The sequence below is a fragment of the Pocillopora verrucosa genome, chromosome 10, assembly GCF_036669915.1.
Source record: "Pocillopora verrucosa isolate sample1 chromosome 10, ASM3666991v2, whole genome shotgun sequence".
NCBI lineage: Eukaryota > Metazoa > Cnidaria > Anthozoa > Scleractinia > Pocilloporidae > Pocillopora > Pocillopora verrucosa.
Genome location: NC_089321.1, coordinates 18,338,341 through 18,362,097, shown reverse-complemented (window position 1 = coordinate 18,362,097; position 23,757 = coordinate 18,338,341). Strand labels below are relative to the sequence as shown.

General features: G+C 35.3%; 2 protein-coding genes across 3 annotated transcripts in view; one reads left to right on the top strand and one right to left on the bottom strand.

Annotated features, from left to right (window-relative positions):
- Positions 1-5,488, bottom strand: part of LOC131787019 (ATP-dependent RNA helicase DHX8) — a 21,698-nt gene extending 16,210 nt beyond the window's left edge. For both annotated transcript variants that reach the window (XM_059104092.2, XM_059104093.2), the window contains exons 1-3: positions 5,309-5,488; positions 3,216-3,301; positions 245-320 (exon numbers count right to left, since the gene is read on the bottom strand). In XM_059104092.2, the coding sequence (XP_058960075.2) occupies positions 245-320; positions 3,216-3,301; positions 5,309-5,402 (256 nt within the window). In that variant the 5' untranslated portion in view covers positions 5,403-5,488. The remainder of the gene's footprint in view (positions 1-244; positions 321-3,215; positions 3,302-5,308) is intronic.
- Positions 5,489-5,609: 121 nt separating this feature from the next.
- Positions 5,610-23,757, top strand: part of LOC131787112 (transcriptional repressor NF-X1) — a 30,902-nt gene continuing 12,754 nt past the window's right edge. Inside the window, exons 1-15 of the mRNA XM_059104203.2 lie at positions 5,610-5,804; positions 7,454-8,478; positions 9,127-9,207; positions 9,348-9,398; positions 9,873-9,930; positions 12,636-12,707; positions 13,000-13,103; positions 13,607-13,642; positions 14,643-14,687; positions 15,898-15,964; positions 18,497-18,714; positions 19,208-19,341; positions 20,216-20,246; positions 20,494-20,567; positions 21,149-21,260. Coding sequence (XP_058960186.2) covers positions 7,467-8,478; positions 9,127-9,207; positions 9,348-9,398; positions 9,873-9,930; positions 12,636-12,707; positions 13,000-13,103; positions 13,607-13,642; positions 14,643-14,687; positions 15,898-15,964; positions 18,497-18,714; positions 19,208-19,341; positions 20,216-20,246; positions 20,494-20,567; positions 21,149-21,260 — 2,095 coding nt within the window. The 5' untranslated portion in view covers positions 5,610-5,804; positions 7,454-7,466. The remainder of the gene's footprint in view (positions 5,805-7,453; positions 8,479-9,126; positions 9,208-9,347; positions 9,399-9,872; positions 9,931-12,635; positions 12,708-12,999; positions 13,104-13,606; positions 13,643-14,642; positions 14,688-15,897; positions 15,965-18,496; positions 18,715-19,207; positions 19,342-20,215; positions 20,247-20,493; positions 20,568-21,148; positions 21,261-23,757) is intronic.

Here is a 23,757-nt window from a genome sequence, read left to right as displayed (position 1 = left end):
CGTGAATAAATTAATATCTATATTGTTAGCAACAAGGCTTGATTCTGTAGTTAGAATTTGTAAGCCCCACTGGAAGAGCTTGAACCTCAAGAAGTACTGTAACATCATAGGCTTTAGGAATACACTAAAGGATCAATAGCTAGAATTTGTAAGCCCCACTGGAAGAGCTTGAACCTCAAGAAGTACTGTAACATCATAGGCTTTAGGAATACACTAAATGATCAATAAACATGTAACTTCAAACCTGGTTTATCATCATATGTTTCCAACTTAGGTTTCATTTTTTGAATCAGTCTCAACAAGTTTGATGCAAATGAGTCCTAGAACAGTAAACATGCACAAAATGATTTCCAATATCTGATAGTTATTAATATCAATCCTCCATCTGGTCAGTTATATGCATTGTGAAATATTAAACCATGATTAAGAATTTTGTGTGGGGCACATTAAATAAGAAAATAATAAAAATAATATTTTAAGAGGAGGCCTCCAATCACCCGAAGATGGTTTTCAGGAGGGTCCTTATAAAATTTTTAAAAATAAATTATATGAAAAAAAAGACTAGGACTACAAGCTAAAGTTTAAAACTAAGAACTAAGATTAAAAATACTAACTAGAGGTTAAAATAGTTCAATAGAAAAACTTTCAGTTTGTGTTTGAAAAGCATTTTTGGCATCAGTCTCTTGAGCTCACTTGGCAGTAAGGTCCAATTATTATTACAGTTAATTGCTTTATAATTTTTTGTTTCTTCCCCATTCAGTTCTTAGCCAGCTGACTTTGGGCATGAAACCATTTCAGGTATTATAACTGTGATCTTGGCTCATTGTAGAACTGAACACATGAAGATGTTCAGGGATCTTACCCTTCAATACATCTTGTACAAGACAATATTAATGAGCTAAATGCCTTGCATGCAGTGGGGCCCACTGCAACAATGTCAGGGCCTCAGCTGACTCACTTTTACCTTTACAATCTTTTTTGCAAAGCGATTTTGAAAAGGTTGCAACTGTTTCATCTGTGTTGTAAGACCTGACTGATCTCCCCAAACAATATGTGCATAATAGAGATGTGGTAGGACAGGGCCACTGAAATACGCAGTGAGACTTCTCTTATCTAACATGTGATAGAAGTGATTGAACACTGAAAGGCGACGCCCTAATTCTGGTAAGAGGCTATTGATATGTGTCTTTCATTTCCATTTCTCATTCAGCACTACCCCTAGATACTTAATAAATGAAACACCATTTACTTACCCTACATCAATTCAGAAAAAAATAAAAAGTTATCAAATTGAGACAACATAGTTTTGCTCTCTGCCAGCATCAAATAAGTCTTCTTTACATTAAGTGTTAATTTGTTGTTGATATACCAGCTGGAGATTAGGTTAAAATCATATTGAAGGGGATCATTAAGTTCTTGGGGTGTTGATGCAGCAACCATAAGAACAGTATTGTCTGCTTACAATATCAATTCACTCCTAATTACAGTAGTTGATAAGCTGTTAATGTGCGTGCTGAATAGAAGTAGACCTAAGATATGCCCTTGAGGCATGCCAAGGTTGACATGGAGAGTCTCTGTTACTTCACCATTTATATACATGCATTGCTGTCTGTTTGAGAGATATGATTTGAACCACCTCAGACTTCTCACTGATAGTCCTATGTGTTCAAGCCTTAACCCAGGAGTATCTTGTGGTTTATAGAGTCGAACGCCTTGGATATATCAAGAAATAGCATACCAGTGACTTTTCTTCTGTCCACAGCATCAAGCACAAAAGTATTATTTGCACTGTTTCATTCATAGGGCTTCATGCATTAAACGATATGTTAGTATGTTATGGGTATTAGAATGGAATTCAAGTTAAAATGAGTCAAACTAACTTGATAACTTTTTTATCATAAAAACTGTGGTGTTTTACAAGAATTTCTAGCCCCAAGGAAAGAGGTACCTGCCCACATGCAAAATTACAATAATTATGTTCTTCTAAAAAGAACTCTAACTTATAAAACAAACTAAATGTACAAAAATGACTGTTGATTGTGCAAGAATGGCAAAAACAAGATTCCCTAAGTCTAAGGTGCAGTCTTCCATCTTTGATTTTGATTCAGAGACACCCACCATTTCCATTGATTTATTCATTTATTTATTACTCTATTTATATGCTCCACCATCTTAAGTTTTTTCATAGAAAAAAAGTCTTGAAAAGGCCTCAGTTCTACTATTACAAACTAATTGAAAGTTATGGCTACATGTGCATTGTATAGTTCAGGGTTGTGAGCCAGTTCCATCAATCAAGGGACTTCTTGGTCATTAAGTGGAGAGACTACTCATTTCTGCTTTAATCAATTTAAAGCTTCAAAATCCTTGGCAAACCCCTGGGAACTTGAACTTTTAAAGCTTGGGCCAAAATTGTGTTCAAATGTCCCATTCTAAGATGAATGATACTTTGTGTGATCAACAAATGCTTAAGAATTTTGCAAAGTCTTGTATTAGCTTTTGGTGCTGCTGTTGGGCTGCATCATTCTTAAATGTGAAATTGTTTTTCTACTCCATTCGCTCAAAAAAGCAGGGCCAAGTTGTTTAAAGCTGGGTTAAGATAATCTGTGGTTAGTGTGAAATTTGATTTCAGATCTGGAAGCTTGAAGAACAAATTCAGTTTATTTCTTTTTTACTACAATTTGATGATTGAATGCTCTAAAAACAATGGGTAAAATTATTCCAAAACAGCTTTTGAATAGAGAAATGTAGAAACCTGGATTAAAATTTAACCCTGGGTTAGCACTAATCGGTCTTTGAACAACTGGGCCCAGACTCTTAAACTCCTCCATTTAAACATGTGTATTATGCAAGAAGGATGCATTTTTCGGTTTGAATCAGAGCCTAACCCCACCTAGAAAAGGTTCAGACTCCCCACTCCCAAGGCATGGATGACAGTCAAATGCCCCTGGGTTGCCCAGGGAGGGAAGGATGTTGAAGCTTTGAATTGTTTTGCGCATTACTGACTAAATATTACAGAAGCTTACATCATAAAAGCAACTTACCAACCCATTAAATACTATTTGAAGTAATGTGCAGTAATGTGTTTGTTTGCATTTGCTAGAGTAATTTTTTGGCACATCAAGGCACTTTTAAAGCCATAACCCTTGCTAATTATGACATCCCTGACAGGTTTCAATTCATGTCAAACATTCCTGTCACAGTGCACTGTCACTTACTGGAAATTCAGCACCATTTTCTGCTAGAGCTGCCTGAAACTTGTCAATAGTGGAGTTCCTTTCTCCCAGCATGATTATAAACTCAGCTAAGTGATCAAAAAGAAAAAAAAACAGGTTGAAAAAATACATCGCATCTATAACTGATAAAAATGGAATCTTTAGATGCACATTTACTCAAAAAGTTTGGAAAGTATAACACTGAATTGTCAGTCTTGTCACAGGATCAGCTACAGTGACAACAATGAATTGTGGTAATATGAGGAAATCTTTTCACCACAGGCTGAGTAATGTTTGGCATACATTCATATTACCAAGCCTAGATCTTTATTTTGTAGCAAATTCCTCCTGCGATACATATGATACCCTAAGGTCCAAGAGATTTTTAGTGCATTGGAAGAAATGGTGAAACACTGATATGGTTGTGTCTATTTACAGTAAAATCTTCTTTGTCAGGTGAAATCATGTGGATGTCATTCATGTGTTTTGCCTGTGAAGCTAGCACTGTGACAAAACTAAACAACATTGTCTTGGATTAATGTTACTTTCAGTATCAAGAATCTGTTAGATTTCTCCACCTTTTTAAAGGTCCCCTGGCCAGTAGAAATATCTGGTTCATTTCAGTTTACATGGATACCGAACATTACAATTTTACCATGAAACACCATATTTAAATCTATAAAAAAAATTGATTTCTCATGGTTGCCATAAAAATACCATTTTAAAATTCCCTGATTTAACCCTGAAAAGTGTTTAATTTCCCTGACAAGCTGAATTAACAATCTCATAAATGAATCCTGATAATGGCATCCAATCGCCACTTATAACCATCCATATTACTTTTTGCTGATTCAAACTACAAAATGCTCTCTCTTCAAAGACCTTTGTTTGTATTTTTCATTATGCACCAGTCATACCTTACAATTTTCTTTCTCCAAAGAAAATTTTTTTTAAACCCATTGGGGAGACACTAATGTTACTTCTGTAGCATCACAGGAAGAACTGAGAAAATAATTCCTTCAACTCTATTTGAAACAATTCACTAATTCACTTTATTCTTCTATAACAAAAATTTAAGTTTTTTTTTTTAGCATGTGACACAGGGAGAAGGCCATGGTGAAATGAGTTTGACTGTAACTTCTCAACAAACACTGAGAGAAACTCAACATGATCAATGGAGATTCTCATAAACAAGTATTCAAGTATGCTAGATCTGTCATGTGGTTTACATACATGAAAGAAATTAGTTTGTTTGTAACTTATGCACAGAAAAAATTTTCATGCTTTGCAAAAATATTTGGTCTCAAAATGCTTCTGGTTTGTTTTGCCTTGTTGTTTAATCATAGTTTTTGGGTAGAAAAGGATTACCTGGTACACCCAACACAATTGTAATAAACTATTTTTTCATACACAACTTGTGTCTGCATGCTATGTTATTAAATAATTAGTTCACACTTTTAGTTGTGTATATTATAAGTTATGGATGCACTTACAAAGTTTCGAGAGCATGAGAGAAGCTAGAGTTAATGCGCATAATTTGTTCCCCTTCTCTTTGAGCTGCACTCTACATACAAATTTTAGCTAACTTTTCCCTGAGTTTAGAAGAATATATATTTTTCCTTGACTTTCCTGACTGTGGCAACCATTTTCCATATCTTCATATTTCTATAACAATTCTGTAACAGATCACAGATCACATAAAAACATGACGTGGACAAAAAAGTAACAATTTGTGCAGCTGTATGTGTCAGTGTTGTTCACATTTTGAATTATTTTGTGATCAATTATTGAACAGATGCATGGCAACACGTCAGGTATTTGTTCCATAAAAAAAAGAAGCAAAAAGGTTGTTAACGTACAACTGGTATCTTCCACGTCCTTCAGCTGTAATTGAACATAGGTATAAACCAATCATAATGGCGTATACTTCGTCTTAATTAAGCTCGGCATGTCCAAATCTATGCATCTAAACCACGTAAACTCGCCCACATCCTCTGGTTTATTATAGTTTTAATTTTTTTTAACGTTACTTGAAATCGTAAAAGGAAATTAATAACGTATACAGAGTTATAAAGTAGAAGATAAAATAGCCTCACCAAGATCTTTGTCATTAATACCCAAGTGATTGTCCAACTCAGTACAAATCTTAGATACAAGAGATAATTGTTCGAGCTGCTGAAGTTCTTCCATGGTTAGAAGAAAAACTTAGGCTTGAGTTAATTTTTCTTCACTATAGATAGCTTATGGACGTAATTGCTGCGTCCTTTCCATCATGGTGGTGTCAGGTTCAGCTTTATGTATGGCACGTTAAATGTAGCCACCCTATACATAATTCAAATAATATGAAGCACCTATCACAGAGTGTGACTTCTGCTGACTTCCTGTTTACTAGAGATTTCGAATGATGGTGAAACCGTCGACGAGACTTTGCTAAAACTATTAGAGAGACTAGGTGGTAGCGGAAACGCCGAAACTTCGTCGAACTTTTGGTTGCCATTCATTAAGACAGGGGCGATCAGTTAAATTGAAACCATGTGATTCGCAAGGGAGACATCTACCCTATGATTAACTGTGATAGGAAGGACACGAGAGGTAACGAATTTTATTTTGTATTGGTCAATGTGGTAGGAAACTGTTAATTGTAGTGTTCGGCTCATTAGTAATTAGTAAAGGTGAAGATTGCCAGGAATGGTCTGGCATTTAGTGTGAAACAGAATTCCTTAAAATTCTTTTCGAGGACTATTGCACTTTCTCTCCGCTAGGGAATGCGACTTTTGGTTAATGTTTCCTTCGAAAACCGTTTGTTTCAAGAGACACCATTTTCTCCTTGGAATTCCCAGTGACCTCCCTCAAGCGGTGTTGTCTCAAACTAGGACCTGAACTATCGATGAAAATTGATAACTATCGATGACAATCGGTAACGATCAATCGATTAAAGCACATGTAGATATAAAAGGGGGATTCTGGCGCATTTTGAACACAACCTTGATTTCAAGTCAACTCATGAATTTTAACCTTGATTTCAAGTCAACCTTGAAATCAAGGCTGGTTTCAAGAGAGCAGTTTTTGCACATTTTGAAAACAACCTTGATTTCAAGGCAACTTAAAATTTCACCAGTGAATATTATTCATCATGTCTCACTTGTGAGTTCTGAAGAGGGTGTGAATATTATAATCTTAAGTGATTCTCTGGAACAGTTAGGGTGTTGATTCATTTTTCTTAGTTTTTTCCAAATCAACGAATTACTTCAGGAGGTAACTCAGTTCCAGGAGGAACAGTCTAAAGCTCTTCTCAGACAGGTCCATCCTTCAGATAGTAGAGAAAAGGCTCACCTTTATTCACAAGTGATTTTTTGATATTGAAGACCTTCAGAGACCACACTGAATCTGTGGTTCACTTCTGACCACCTTCCAGCTCACTAGCTGCATAGAAATATCTCACATTAATGATTGCGTCTGATCCCTTATCTACTGAGATTGTCAGAAATAAGCATGCACTGTGAATAATCTGTTAACTTCAGTAACTGTGACATATTTTTTCCTGAAACTTCTTTCAGTCTTTTTTAAAACTTGCCCCTGCACAATTTAACATGTCTCAAAGAAGCTTCTCATAATAAAGTTGCCTTAAAATCAAGGTTGTTTTCAAAATGTACAAAAATTGTTTTTTTTTAGATCAAGCTTGATTTTGAGGTTGACTTGAAATCAAGGTTGTTTTTCAAAATGTGCTAGAATCCCCCTATTACATCTTCTATTGATATTGAAAATCGATGAACAATCAAATGTGAAAGTTTCTGTGATTTCTTTTCTCATCGATTATCAATAATCATCGAAAATCAATTAAAATCAATTGGTTACACCATGAAAACCCAATTTCAAGTGAACTTTAAGCATACACGTATGTATTTGAAGTCTGGTAATAGCATTTTCATCATGAATAAGAAATCCTTTGAATTTGAAACCTTGCCAGGTTTTAAAGTTTGACTTCTGTTACTAACCATTTTAGCGAAACTGACCAATCTTGTCCCATTATTTCAAACCAAGTTTCCCTTCTGAGTTTCAGGTCCCAACCAATAAGTTGGCTAATGGTGGGAGACATATGTTAAACCAAAATATGATTTGATACAAAACAATTATTCAGACATGTATATGTAATAACAACCACATGCTTTCAAAGTTAGTCTCAAGTGCTCTAATCTAATTTGTTTTTTCATATTTCTCTGTGCATATTTATTGGAAAACAGGGTTTTACTTATTATGGCAGAGGATGGTTTAGCTAGGAACTTAGATGATGTAACAGTAGGTACTGGAGGTAATGGAGTGATACAAGGCAGAACACCACAGTCAGCAGCAAGCAGCCACGGTAAAGGAAAAACTGCAAGTAGAGGAAGAATTTATAATAACAGGCTTGCATCTGCACATGGTCAGTACTATCCTAGTGCTGATAGCTCGTCAGGATACTGTCATCCACATGGCAATGACTGGAAACTCACATCAAATGAAGATGACAAGGCCCGATATACAGTGAAGCAAATTGATCATGATGAGATAGGGGAATTGTCAAGAGAGCAAGACACTGTCCTGGAATCACAACGAGGGGCATGCTACCAACCTACCAAGATGGAGACAGAGGCAGTCTGCCAAAAGAAAGAAGACATTGCTAATGACTCTCGAAAAGCTAGGGGGAAAACTGCTAAAATTTCAGTGGACCAGCCAAGGGCAAAAGAAAGCAGAAGAAAGAACTCACAAGGTAAAAGGGGACTTCAAAGACATCATGGTGGCAACAATGAATTTACCCCTTTATCTCGCGATAGTCATGAATTCTGTAATGACCTTACAATGCAAGAAAGAGTCATTCATAAATCCAAGATTTCTACTAAAATGGACTCTTTAAGCTCTATATGGCAACCTAATTTTAACTACAGTAAACATGGACACAGATCCAAGAAACTTGATAAACCAGATGGTAGGCAGAAGGGACAAAAGGGAGAAACTTCTGCAATAAAAACAGGAAAGAGAGGCAATATAAGAGATTACAGAAGACAAAAGGAAGAAGTTCTTCGAACACTCAGTTATCTTAATCCACTGCAGTCATCTCAAGCCAGTGTCTTGATAGAACAGCTAAGGAATGAGACATATGAGTGTATGGTTTGCTGTGAACGGATTCGATGTAGTGCTGCTGTGTGGAACTGTTGCAGTTGTTATCATTTGTTTCACATGGGCTGTGTGAGAAAATGGGCAAAATCCTCTGTGGCCATACCTCCAGAAGGTATATCAAAAATTAAATATGATAGGAATATCAGTTATGAAAGTACATTGTACCACCTACACTGATCTTGTGGCCATCTAAACTTTAACCTTCACTATAAACGTGTTGAAAAATATTGATTGACTCTGGATCATACTGAACCAATACTGATTAAATTTATCAAAGTTCAAGCTTAAGGGAATACTGTAAACACCAGCTGATGAGCCATATGCACAGATAACAAGCACCCCAAGATTAGATACTCAAATTTTTGAATAAGGCTTTTGAAAAGAAATCTTAAGAAATCACAACTAGTATGTCAACAGGTGCATACACATCAGATGTGCCTATGGTACCAGTTTGTGAAGTCCCTCTATCGTTGAGCTGTACCATGTATGTGAGTGTTACACCAACTAAATTTTGGCATGCAGTTTTTGTTTGGTTTTGCTTTTTTTTGTGAGCATAGTTTTGGAACCAATTTATGTTTTTATTAGCTTTCTCGGGTCTTTTCTTGAACCATGTACAAAATGTTGAAACAGTTTGCCTTAATTATCCTTTGAACATTACCATGTTACTGCACTTGAAAATACTGCAGTACTACACCATTCATTACCTATTACATTAAGTCCTTTAGAATTGACTCTATTATTCTATTTAACTTAACTTGAGGTGATGAAATTGGTGGTTGGCGATGTCCAGGCTGTCAACATATTACTCAGGGTATTCCAGCTGTCTACAAATGCTTTTGTGGTATGGAGTTTCTGTCATTTTTTGTTTAGTTTTAACACTGCTGAATTATAACAATGGCCTTTAATGGCCCATTTTTTTCATCATGTATTTGTCTGAGGCATAGATAACATTTAGTTTGGATCATGTCTGTCAATGAATAGGGAAAGTTACTGATCCTGAGTGGAGACGTCATGAAGGGTTGACACCTCACAGTAAGTATTAGTTTAGTTAATTAATTTCATTCAATTTTTTGTACATCAGGTGTCCCAAATTGTTTTCATTTTCAGAATGAATTGAACTGAAGGAGTCATTAGGAGGGTGGTGTGGTAATGTGTGCTAAGCAAAAACTGAAAAACATTATGATAGAGCCAAAATGACAAGTTAACTTGAATGTCACTTTTCATGATGAATGGAGTAACACATTTGGAATTTAACTGCTTATTGTCTTTGTGGTGTACACGCATGAGTGTAATGCTGAAGTAATCCAACAGAAAAGTCATTTATGCCATATTGTAAAATTTATCATTATATAATAGTACTCAGCTGGAAGCTTTGGGGAATAAGCTATCGAAGTTCATTGTGTTTATCACCCAGAGACTGGTTTTCATATCTATTGTTTCATTCTTGGAGTGAGAAACCAGAGTGACTTGTGATAGTTGGTATTCCAACTAACGTGTGTTTTACAGGTTGTGGAGAACTATGTGGAAAAGAGAGAGATTCACTTTGCCAACATCACTGTAACCAGTGAGTATTTTGTTTTCAATGAATGTTTTACTGCAGATGTTCAAAAATGTACAGTCAGATGGTGTATGTGTCTAAGTTGTTTATTCTATGGTTATCAAAATAGTTCAAAGAATTGAAGGGGAAGTCATTACATACCATCCAACAAAGCAGAAATTAACCTAAATATGCTTTAATCAATGCAAACTGAACCATGAGGTTGGTAAGATATTTTGTATCCCCACAAGAAAATATGTTTATTTTCAAGAAAAATAATTATCACATTATGAAAAATATTTTAATGGTGTCACAACCTGACAATAGAAATTTTAGGAAATTGTCAAGAATCAATGGCCAAATTTTTAATATACCTATACAGAAAATTTCTTTAAACTGTGCAAATGTGTATGGCTTTTGGGTGAAAAAAGATGCAGATGCTATGGAATGCACTTTTCATGATATTTCTGTCAGTTTTTATCTTTGCTTTCTGCAACTGGGAGATTCAGGAAGGATATGTGATAGCCCATCAAAGATCTAAAACTGGTAAACAGAAGTATTGCTGCCAGCAAAAGCTTACTTGTGTGTTCATATAGAGCAGAGGGGTTAAAATTTTCTAGTTGAATGCACCTTAGATTTACAGGGTGAGTTGATTTTGATTGACTGAAAGTCATTATGCATATTCTCCATACTGTTCTCTTTACATTTCCTGAGGTGCTAGGGAGAATTTGTTTAACTGTCAAGCATACAGCAATCATTTCCTTTATACTTGTGATCCTACTGTGTAATTCAAGAGTGATATTGTAAGGAGAAATTAGATGCTAGTTACTCTCTGGTACCAAAGAGTTAAAGCATGTGATTTTGTTAAGCATCCAATTATTCCTATCTACTAGACAATAAAACATACAGCACCAACTGAGGGCTTAGGACTTGTAGGAATGGGCAGATTGAAAATTGCAAAGATTTGTGAACAAAGGAATTGTGATTGGATTCTTAATCACCCATCATTTGCTTAAATTTGAGTAAAGTAACCTAAGTAGTGAGTTACATGGAAATGATAGTCCTTGTTCTTAAAAAAAAAAACACTGATCAGAAAACTTATGAGATTCAAAATTCTCAAGGTGCATTCATGTTCTATTGGATCCTACCTCTGCATGAAGACAAAAAAGAATTTTACTCTCTTGAAAGAAAACCAATACACAAAACAAGCTCATATGACACAGTTAAAGTTATGCAACAAACCAATATGTCAAACATGACAAGACTGGTATGTACCATGGCCTTTAAGGCAATGCTTTTAATAAGATTTGAAGTTGGTGGCTACCTTAGTGAAGCACCTGCTGGAGAATAATATGGAAAACAATCTCTCTCTCATTGACCTGCTAGTTCCATTCAGTATAAACTGGCTTCAAACAGTTTCCCATGTTAAACTTTGGTAAATGATCATTACATATTAGACTCCTTTGAAACAATTACTTTGACTGATTGTTTTAACACCAATCAAAATCTTCCATTTGCTGATATGCAACCCTGCCACAAAGGACATAGGGTCACTGATTACCAAAATTTGAGGAAATTTGTTTTTTGAAACTCAAAAATCTATTTTTGCTGGAAATGTGGTATATGAAGAGACAATATCAATCATTCTTATCAAAACTTGTTTATAAACTTTAATGTAGTAGTTGACTGAAAGAATTCTAAAAGATTTCGAGTTGTTCTCTTGAAAGCTTCCAAAAAGTAACAGCTCCAGAATGTTGGTAACCATCCAACATCACATAATATGAAATACTTACAACAGGAAGTTTACAAAAGCAATACAAGATGATATTCCTGTGTGTATCAAATTTCTGTATGCACATGTTGTCAAATTCTGATGCTATGATCCAAACCTTTTTGTCTAGCCAAACCAGATTCTATTGTTTCCACTCATACATCACTCTGACTCATAGTTGCTTAAAGTATTTGCTTAGTAATACCATGATCTTTGTTAACAGAGTCATCTTCTGCTTGTAAGTTGAAACAAACCTCAGTCTCTGGCTGCTGAAAAACACAGAAGGAATTTTTTGTAATTGCAAGTTATGTGGTTTTTTTTTACTGGGTGAAATAAAAGATATGCAGTGCCCAGTGAATTCCATTAGTTTTATCTGTAGGGAAAAGGCCATGAGTGTTCTCATCTGCAGAGGTGTTTAAGCATTTATGCAGTCAGCCACCAAATGTTTGCATAAGATAACTGAATTAAATCAATAAGGCAGTGAACTCTAACTGTTGCAATGAAAAGTCACATACTTTCATGTTCTGGCTTACCAGTAACCATAAGAACATGGTCTTCTCTGTCTTTAACAGGAAATTCAGCTTGGTTTTTGATAAAAGATTTAAAGCGTAGGGTTCAAAAGCTGTATTTGTTAAGCCTTGCTTAAGTGTTTTTTATGCAAGCGTAACATCTTTACAAAAAAGTTCCAAATTTGAGGTATGTGTGCTATTAACAAGCACACTATTTTTTTAATTAACAACTTTGGTTTCAAGTTTATTTATTAACTAGTTTACTAACTAGCAGTTGAGAGAAAATGCTGTTGTTTTACTAGTCCAGGACTATTTGATAATTTTAGTTTAGCAAAAGTTGTTTAAAAATTATTCTGATATTCTTCAGATTTTAAAAGATGTCCTGTCAAGTTAGTAGGACTCCCAAGAAACAGGCTTTTAGACTAACTTTGTAACTGTTGATTTGATTGCAGGCTCTGTCATCCTGGGCCCTGCCCTTCTTGCCCTGTGATGATAACAAAAGCCTGTTCCTGTGGAAAAACAAAGTATCCTTATGTTCTTGAATGAATTCATTTTATTAAAATCTCTGTATAATAATTTTTCCACACAATTGTAAGAAGGACACCTCTCCAGCAATATACATTTCTGTGCTAAGTGACCTAGAAGTCTAGTCACTTTGTTGGTTCAGTTAGCTCAGACTAATTTATTCATTGGACATCTACTTGCAAACCAGGTGTGCCTTGTTATGCAGCCATATGAAAATTTGACATCCTGGATTGTTGATATGGTACCAGAATAATTTTAGAATGTTCCTGTAATTCTTTAACAATACAACAGGAAGCACATTAGGTGTGGTCAGGCAACTGTCATATTGTGTGACCAAGTTTGCAACAAAATTCTCAACTGTCTCACCCACAAGTGTTCAAGAATTTGTCACCAAGGTAACTGGTCATGGTGGGATTTAGTCAGAGTCAATGTCCATTGAAAGCAGCTCAACACAGCCTTTAAGAAAAACTTTCAGAAAGTATTCTTTACATTCATTTTGAAAGTTTCAGTCTCAGAATATTTTTTATGTCCAGTGCTTTTTAAATATATTTCTAGAAAGTTACATGAAAAAGAGGTATTGAAAATGGTAACCGTTTTAGTACATTATGTTTGTCTTATTAATAAGGAATGCCATTAGTTGAAAGAATTCTACCCCACTCCACAGAGGTTCCCAAAATTTTTGGCCCAAATAGGAGCCCTGATAGCAGCAAGGATAGGATGCAAAGCTTTGAGTGGTGTTAAAGAATAGAAACACTGTGAACTAAGATGAGGCAGTCAAGGGCTTTAAGATATTTTTTTGATGGCCTTAAGAATTGTGTGATTTTATCACACTTAAGAATTGTTAGTATAATGGCAGCCTGTCTCAAATGTATGGTATGTTTAATAATCTTTATTGTAGGTCCCTGTGGAGACTGTAAAATCCTTGTACAACAAGGTAAGTAGTAAAGGTAACATTGAGGAAAGTTACAAAATTTATGCTAAAGGGGATTCCTCAGAAAAAAGTTTTAGAATACATTTTTTTAAACTTTCCTTATGGGTATATGCCTACCAATGTCTGTGTTGAAGAAGACATTTTAAAAGGTAGGTCACCAAGCTTTTTTAAGAGATATGATGGGCCAAACTTACACCATTTATGCCTGTACTGGCACTAATTGTTTGCTTTACTTTATTGGTTCACATCTAACATTTTGCCTAAGCAGGAAGCAAGGGTTTTTAAAGTTACATTGAAGAAAATTGATAGATTGAAAGTCTTGAGTTATGGAAAATTTCGTATATAATTTGTGGTAAAATCACACAATTTTCTACAACCTAATTTGCATCATCAAGAAATTGGCTTGGTGAATACTTTTAGCTGTATCCTTTTTTCCCTTTGATGAATTTTTTTTATTATTTCTCCAATTCAATGGGGATAATTTGTACACTTGAATTATGCCATAAAAATTATAGGTCATCATGCTCATTTAAGAGCTAAAAACCATTGCACCTCTTTCACTGGTCCATAGATTGAAAAAAAGGACCATGGTCTAGCAAAATTGCATTCTAATGCCCTCCCATTATTGAATGATTCTTTCTGTGATCAACAAATGTTGTAAAATTTAGCAGAGCTTCTGGTGCTTCTGTTGGATTTTTCTCTTGCAAGCATCATTCTATGATGCTTGCATCTTCATTAAAATATGTGTACTTCACTGGAAAGACTTAGTGCTTCCAGTTCAAATGCCACACTCCATTATAAGATTATTGGTCAAATGACCTGGGAGAGGGAAGTTGTAGCTTCAAATTGATTGGCGCATAAGTTATGGTTATAATTTTATTATTATTATCTATATTGCTATCATTGTTTTTGTTGTTATCAACAGTGATATCACTATTATTATCTATTCCTGCTCTTTCAATGCTTCTGACATTACCAGTTTTTTTTTGTTCTCCCATAAAAGTTTGTTATTGTGGAAAACAACACCGGGAGGTGTTTTGTGGAGCAGGTAAGGATTGTAGTGAAGACTTCTTTGTTATTACTTTTGCATTACTTTAAAGGGTATGTAAGCTCCAGTCTCAGCCAAATAAATCTACATGATTAAAACCATGGATAAAACTTAAAACTTGTGCATTTTGATGAGTACCCTAGATTAACCTAATGTTGGTAACAACATGTTTTGTTAAATGTGCTGAAATGCAACTATGAATGCTGTCATTCAGAAACATCTCAGCAACCTGACTGGCACTTGTCAAACCACAATGTTTGGTCAATAAATGGCTGCAATAGAATAATTTTTTGGGTCAAGAATGCCTCTTGTGAAGCTCCTACATGTAATTGCTTGAACAGATTGCTTAGAGAAGGTAAAAAGAGGAGAGTGACATAAATTTTTTAGATCACTGGTAAGCAGCCAGGTTGTTCAGCATGATTATAAAATGGTGGAATCTCTAGTTGAATTTCAAATGCATTGGAGAACAATTTTCAAAAGGTTTGGTTTCTCCTTAAAATTTCAATTTCATGCTTTTCCTGTAAGGTTATTTTTTTTCAAAGTTTTTTCAAGAATTGTTGGTATTTTCTTGTACTGATATTTTTATCAACTTCTTAGGTGTATACACACGTGTATTAAGATCTTTTTTATGACCACCCCACCTGTATGATCACACTGACTGATCTTTGAACTGGGTTGCAACTGCGTTACAGTGCGAACTATGTCACTAAATTTTGTAAAGTTTAACTAAAAACAAGTGACAGTTAAGTGCAGTTTCTAAAATGTTCTTGCTGTCTGAAAAAAAAGGTCTTTAATTTACAAAATAAGGTAAACCAAGAAAAAAAATTACATGGGACCACTGTGTAGTAAAAGAAGACTTAAAATTACATTAGTTAGCTCATGCAATCTAAAGTTTGAGAATTTTAAAAGCAACCTGTGATATGTCCCTCCCCTAACTTTTAGTGTTGAGCAAATCTTAAAATTGTAGGCTCAAAGGGTTAAGGAGTAAAAAGTGGAGTATTAAGAAGAAGTGGAGGGTCATAGGGTTGTGTGATATTCATTTTGTTTTCCAAATGCTTGTGGCTGTTATTTTTGCATTTTGAGGCACCTCTTGGGTGGCCATAGACTGTTAAAAACTGTTAGCTGTCTATATATTAGATAGGTGTTCACCTTGCCTTACCCTTTTCAGCTTTGTGGGATGCATTTTGATTTGTTTGTTATTATACAATAGGTGTACCTGGCAATGAGGATCTGGAAGCAAAATCAGGATGTTTCTCTTGCCAAGACAAGTGCTTAAGGTGAAAATTAAATCATTCATTTCATTTACAACTTGATAGTTCTTATGAAAAGAAGGGAAAATGAAACCTTAAGAAAGAGATTCAAGGGTTAAGTAATCTTGCATACCATCAGCAGGGAAGAGAGTGTTGAACACAGCCATGCCTACAGAGCAGGAGTATGAAGCCTTGTGCTGCTGTTTATAAAGCATGGAAAATTAAAAAAATGTTGTATTTCCTCATTCCAAGCTAAAATTTAGTTCAAGGAATGCTCAATATCAGCATACACAAATACAACTTTTATAAATTGTCATGATCATTCTTCAACAAAATTTAAAAAAAGAGAAAATACTTCTCCTACTTATAGTATTGATGATTGTCTGGATTTCAACTACATAATGCTGCATATCACCTGAAGAAAACTTACAGTAAACAGTTGAAACAACATGATCCATATCAGAAGTGATAAACTTGTAAGACAAACGATTTTGCTTCATATACAAGCTTATTCCCACAATGAATAATCACATCCTTTTTAATCAAGTTGTCACCAACTGCTATAGAGGGAATAAGAAAGAAAGCTGTTGTTTTGCATAAGTTAATTTTGAAAAGTTAAAGATGTATAAATATTTTTCGTATCAATAACAAAATGAATTATTCTCAGTGTAATTTTCTTAAATAGTTTTGTTCATACTATGCTTATACAAGCATCACTCATACTTGTAGGTGGTTGCAGGTAAGTGAATTGTGTGACTCTTCTTTGGACAATGCATTACAGTAACTTGCATTTATTGTCTTCAGAACCTGTAAGATTTAGGCTTTTGTAATAAGCCACAATAACCATGCTGTTTTGTTGCTGTTTTATGAGCATGCATTACAAAAATCAATGGTGCAGCCAATGAATGAGTTGCCAGGAAGCAGATCATTGTATTGGCACAAATATTTCTGGGATTGCTTCAGGGCAAACATTGCAACTCACTCACTGTATGGTGAAAGGTTTTCCCAACATCTCAACTATCAGTTTTTTAGGGAGATCGTTGCTTTTTTAGAAGCATAAGTTTTTTTTTAAACAACCTTGAAATATGAAATAAAATCTACTGATTGACTCTTCTCCATCAATAAGGATTATTGTGAAACTGATTGGGTAATAGTCTCAAAATTTAATAAATGAGCTATAAATGACCAAGAAATAACTCAACAAAGCCTTTAAGTTTTTTTAACATGTGTTAAGTCTACGTTCAGAATTTTTCTTGGTTTGGTTATACAAAAGAGCACTATGGTGATACATAAAAGTAATTAAACACCTTCATTGCTTCTTCACAGCTTCTTCATTGTGATCAATAAGAACAAACCAAATTTGATAGGTGGCCTTGGTTGACATGTTGGCCGATATGTCGGTCGACTGTCAAGGTACTTATCGACCGACTATCGGTGGACAGTTGACTGACTATTGGTCGATAGTCGACCGATATTTGACCGATACTTGACCGATACTTGACCAATACTTGACTGATACTTGGCGGATACTTGACTGATACTTGACCGATACTTGACCGATACTTGACTGATACTTCACTGGCAGTTTATTGCTACATATCAGCCGATGCATCGGCTGTCAGTCAGTTGATATATCGGTCGACTACCGATCAACTATCGACTGACAATCGACGGACTATCAATCGACTATCAGTTGATAGTCGACCCAAAGTCGACCGATATATCAGTTGACTGTCAGCCGATATGTTGACCAAGGCCACCTATAGTACACATGATCCACCTTTTCTTGTGCAACAATGAGGAGCTTCAAATGGGTTACTTAGGGGTGATGCACAACTGAATATATGTCCATAATTTCTGCTGGAGTTCTTATGATCTTGCTTTTCCTTTCCTAACTCCAAGGAGTAAGAGGAGAAAAAGTTGCTGCTCAAAAACTTCTGGATTTTTCTCAAACAAACTGTCACTTGACCAAGGGATTTCCTTGTGTTTTTCATCACTTATATTATTCTGCCAGAGAGCAACAGCTGGGTGAAAACAATTTACATCTCCACTGACAATGACTTCTCTCTTTTGAGGAAGTATATTTTCAGACATTGTTATTAGTTTATTTGATATGTTAACAAGTATGAAGACAGGCTTTGCATACTCAAGTACAACTGAAAAGACTCCAATGAGTTACTTTGTAGTGATTTGTGGCTGATTTTGTAATATTCAAGACCATTATGTGTTGGTGATTTTACAATGGACCAACCTTATTCAGGAGAGAAGTTTATATGTATAATTTTTAATATATTTTGTGAGAACTGTGACAAAAATTAACACTTCCCTCTTATCAACATAATCTTACCTATTTATGATAAAACTGTGGCAAGAAAAAGTTCTCCAAAATATTTATTTGGATGTCCAAATAACATCTTGCCATATATCTAGCAACTTGCAATTTTTGCTCTGTGGCAATCCCAGAAACTTTGTGCAAACGTAAGGATCTGATTACTGGCAACTCATTCACTTATTGGTGATGTAAATTGTTAGTCTCATGATTGTCTTGTATTATTTAAGGACCCTTGATTGTGGTAACCATAACTGTCAAAATGTTTGTCATATTGGAGTTTGTAAAGAATGTCTGCTGAAGCCATCAATTTTAACAAGTTGTCCATGTGGAAAAACTCCTGTTTTTGATTTGCTTGGTGGTCATGATGTCAGAAAATCCTGCTTAGATCCAGTGCCAACCTGCAAATTGATGTGTGGGAAGGTTCTTCCTTGCAGTCCATCCAAAGGTATTTTGGCAAGACCTTGATTCTTGACAAGATCCATGAGGATTTTCATATTGTGTATTTTAACTAGTTTTGAGTAGTGTTTCATGAAAAAATCTTCAATAGAATTCCTTATTATTTTATTAATTAAGTGGCTAAGCTCAAAATGTAGTTTATTTCTTAAGGTGAATGGCTCTATACAGAATTCTTAAAAGTTAACTTGTGCTCTTCACAGTCCTACAACTTTCACATGTGTTGGTACATGGTAAACTGTCACTGCAATAGTTAGCTTTTAACAATTACATCATTAAAGGGAAATTACACCATGAAATTGTATGTAATATACAACTTATTATATAACAATGTTGACTGCTTGTCCTGAATCCCAAGGTACTTGAGAAGACAGTGATACAACAAGAACATAGTTTACAATGTTCTGGTAACATATTAAGATCAACTTGTTTAAAAATTGTTTTCAAATACCCAGTGCTATAAAAGTTTTTCTCCTGTTTCACAGATCTGTCATCTGCGGAAGGCAGAGGAGGCAAAACCACCAAAGAGCACTGCTGTAAAATGCAATGTCATCTAGGTGAGTGTGGTCCTTGTGATGGAAGGACAAAAGTCAAGTGTAGATGTGGTACAAATTCCAAGGTAAGTAACAATCAGCAAAGTAGGTCTTACCTAAACAAACTGAATTATTGCAAATGGTCCTTCCTCTAACAATAGCATGGTATGATTTTGTGAGATATGTCTCTACTGTGGCCACAATGATACCACCTTGAATTAAAATAATAATGTCTCAAATATTTGATTTGGAATTCCTGCAGTATGTTGTAATTATCACAGAATTTAAAATGACCTAATTTCTCCCCTTTTCAAATCTACCAAGTTCTGTTTTCACAAGAGGCTTAAAGGCTTACTAAAGTTCTGTTCAAAGTATCCCTAAATGTTTACATAATGACTGGGATCTCGTACAGATCATTTTCTTGTAATCAGGATAATCAGCAATTGGTGAATGGAGTTTCAAAATGCATGACAGCTTGCTGATGCAGATATAACTCTTGTGACGTTCATTTCATTTGCAAGAAATTTGTCCTCTATACTGAAAGAGAATGTTGTAGAAACTGATGTACTCACTGTGTCTTCTTGACTAAATATATTTTTCCAAATATTTCATCATTAAATTTGTTCTTAATTTACAACTTTGTAGAACCATGTTGGATATAATTACTTTGTTTCAGGTCATACTGATAGTGACTGCAAGAAAAACCAAAAAATGAATGATTTGAAAAATTTTTAATCGAGAAAATAATCAATCCACATTTGTTTGTATGTTGCAGAAGGCAATTTTTCTGGCCAAAACTGTTCTTACTAAAAAAAAAACAGGAGTATTATTATCCATGTCCCCCTGAAATAACCACCTCACTGCAACAGACAATTCCTTTTGTCCCAGGGTGAGTGTTGTGGTGAGGTGCAAGTGTATTTCCAGTGTAACATTCTGGATGTGTTCTTTTTCCTTCCACAGGAGATCCCTTGCTCAGAGATAAACTTTGAAGGTAATTTTATTATGAAAACTGCACACTGTAGACATGCTCAAAGGTTCTGTTTAAGGTATTGCTTAGTTGTCAATTTTTTTTCAAGTACTTTTCAAAACTGATTGAACAAGGTGTCTGAAGTTTGCAACTTGGACCTGAATAATGTCTTAAGTTTATTACTACCAGATATCACCTAAATCTAAATGAATTTTTAACAAAACTAGGTCTTACAAGACTTACTTTCTCCCTTCATGTCCAAAAAAAAAAGAATATACCTGTGACCAACGCTGTAACAAGAAAAGACAATGTGGACGACACAGGTGTAACAAGAAATGCTGTGGGGTAAGTGCTTGGGATAATTCTAAAGGATAGTGGTTCACTATTGTACTCATTTCAGCAACAAATAGTCAATTTTTCTGTGAGATTTTACTAAGCAACCTGACAAGTTTTTCGCAATTTATGTCTCTAATTAAATTGCTAGCTCAACAGTCTCTGTTATGTATAACACATAATACCCAACTTAAACTGTTCCCCTAGAAAAAGTATTTTGTGCTTAGCTGGTAGTGTTTTTGGGCACTTGATGGACTTGAAGGCAAGAAAGGGAAAAAAAAGGTTCAAGTTTGCAGTTTTCAATTCCTATACCTTTTGTGACTCTACCACTTATTTGTGTAGCCCTTTTGATCAAATGTCCCTCAGCTCTGCAGACTATGGTAAGGAGGATCATATCATTCAGTAAAGTGTTTATTTTATCATAATTTTTGTTTTGTGTTATGACAGACAGACATGATTATTTGGAGTGAATCATTAAATGTATTTCAGTATTTTACAAATGAGTACAAGTGAATGCCATGCACTGTCTCATGTAGGTATGTGTTTTCTTAAACACCATTTGCATTAACTTGGCTGTGTTCTTATTCCTTAAGGATGTGGAACACAAGTGTGAGTTTATTTGTGGTAAAAAGCTGCAATGTGGTCTTCATCAATGCCCAGAACCTTGCCACCCTGCTGGTTATTGTCCACCTTGCTTGATGTCAGGTAGCAGTCTTCTTACCTCATGAGTTTGTGTTACCCCGGCCTTGTTACTGTACAAAAAAAAAACAACAATCATTTTTGTCAACAGAGGACATCAGTTAGAAAAAATTTGCCATATTTGTAAAACTGGCACATCTGCATATTAAAAAAGACAACTCAATAGACCAATGGGGGATAATGTTATCCAATGGAAAAATCACTATCTACCGGCTAGAGATTTATCCAGAGGATAGCATGCTCCATCCTTCGGACAACTATGGCCAATAGGAAATGCTACTTAAGATCTAAACTGTTGATAGTACAAAGCGATTGTCCAATCAATGACTTACCCAATAGTCAGTGATGTTTCAACAACCTTACCAGAATTCACCTTCAGAGGTAGAACAGGATAACCTGCAATTCAGTAATTCAGCTTGAATGTAGAATTTTGTGATTTTAACAGCTCTTCAGGCAGATATTTAAAGAACTCTACCATTCTTGGTGTGTGCAATCATTGAACATTAGACAGGGAAGTGTAAATAAGCAAGGTTTTGGATTGTCTTATGTGTATTACCTCTTTCACCCTTTGTGTGTAGAAATTGGAATCTCATTGAGTAAACTTCACTTTGTTCCAGAGCAAGTGGTGTTCCAACATGCTGAAACAGTGGAGGTCTATTTTTTTGCAAGTAGTTTATCCCTGTCATGCTCTTTGATTCTCTCTTTTCCAATCTTGTCAATGTAGACCTTGCTGCACTCACAGAGCATCCTTTAAACCAAGTATCCTTTGGTCACCTATTTGGTGTGATAGTAGCATGGTCTTTGACTAAAAAACTGCTTTGAAAGTTGAAAGTGTTTCTTACTATGTGATGTTGCCATCATTCTGGATTTGTGACTTGTTGGAAGCTTTCAAGCAAACAACTCAATATCTTTTAGAGTTCTTTCAGTTGGAAAACGTAGTTGCTGTAGACAGTTCCAAATTTGTTCGGAAAGACCTTTGACATAGGGCAGGACTGGGGTGGATCTCAACTCAGTGGAAGGTTCAATGCTGTGGTAGGTGTCTTGGCTATGTTACCCTCTGCATGAAAGAGGAAGGATAACCGTTGGAAACAACATATGATGACAGATGTTTCTTCTCCATAAAGATAATGGAGGGTTTTGATTGGAGACATTTAGCACGCTCGTAGATACTTGATAATACTGTGCTTTACTGATTGTGGATGGTATGAGTTATGGGCTTAGTAGTAGTAAGTATGTTATCTTCCTGTTTATGCCAGTGGGTAGCCATCCATCAGGTTCTCTTTTAACTGCATTGTGAAGGAAGGTGGCTCTGTTGCTGTTTTCTTTTTCCATAGTGAAGAAAATGGAAGGCTGTCAGTTTAAAATCTGTAGGAAGCTTTCTATGCTCTCACATGCCAAGATGATAAAGGTGTTGTCTTTGTAGTGCTTCCAAATCCTGGGGGGATGATGTTACTGCTTGTTCTTCAAACCTCTTCATATAGAGGATAGCAACAACAGTGGAAACCAGACCCCTATGACTGTGCCTTCTGTCTGTTTATAAATTGATCCATTGTACTGGAAGTACATACATATCAATACAAACTTGAGGAGATCCATGATCTAAGTGTTGTTATGCAGTTGGGTAAAATATAATCATTTTCAAGTTCCTGCAGAGCTGCTTGTACAACTGTGTTGATTGGAATATTTGTAAACAATCATTCTATGTCAAAGGCAGTGTTTTCAATGACCCACCACCCACCAGAGCTCTGGAGGGTATTCTATTGGGAATCCTTGGGTGTACTTTGCCACATCCAAGTCAAATTTACAGAACAGAAAAATAACAAAATAATGTAGAAAGTAATAGTCAATTTAGTATTAGAGCATTCATCTGATTTGTTTTTCAATTTCTGTGGTCTTTGACTTTTAGATTTATTCTTGTACTCGCACTTTTCTTTTTCTGTTTATTTGGCGTGTTCTACATAAATCCAGATGTACACATCATCAGTTACGTAAGATAATTTTCAAACGACTTTGTGCTGAACTAAAATCATCAAATATTTTTGAACAATAAAACAACGGCAATTCTTCCTCTTTCCATTTTAGTAAATGAACTTGAAACCAAAGTTGTTAAAATAGCGCGCTTGTTGATAGCACACGCAAATCAACTTGTTTGCAAAGATCTTACATTTGCATAAAAATTGCTTAATGAAAAACAGCTATTGATCCCTTATCATCTAGTGAAGAAAACCATGATCTTATGGTTACTGGTTAGCCAGAACATGAGTGAACAAATGACTTTTCATGATTTTTGTGAAGCAGTTAGCAGCTTGACAGAATTCACTGTCATATATCTTTTATTTCACCCAGTAAAAGGAAAAAAAAACAAAGACAAAACTTGCAATCACAAGAAACGTGTTCTGTGTTTCCAGGCGGGTGGGAGACTGGAGGTTTGTTTCAAATTACAAGCAGAAGACTCTGTTATCAAAGGTCATAGCGTAACTATGCAAATACTTTGAGCAACTGC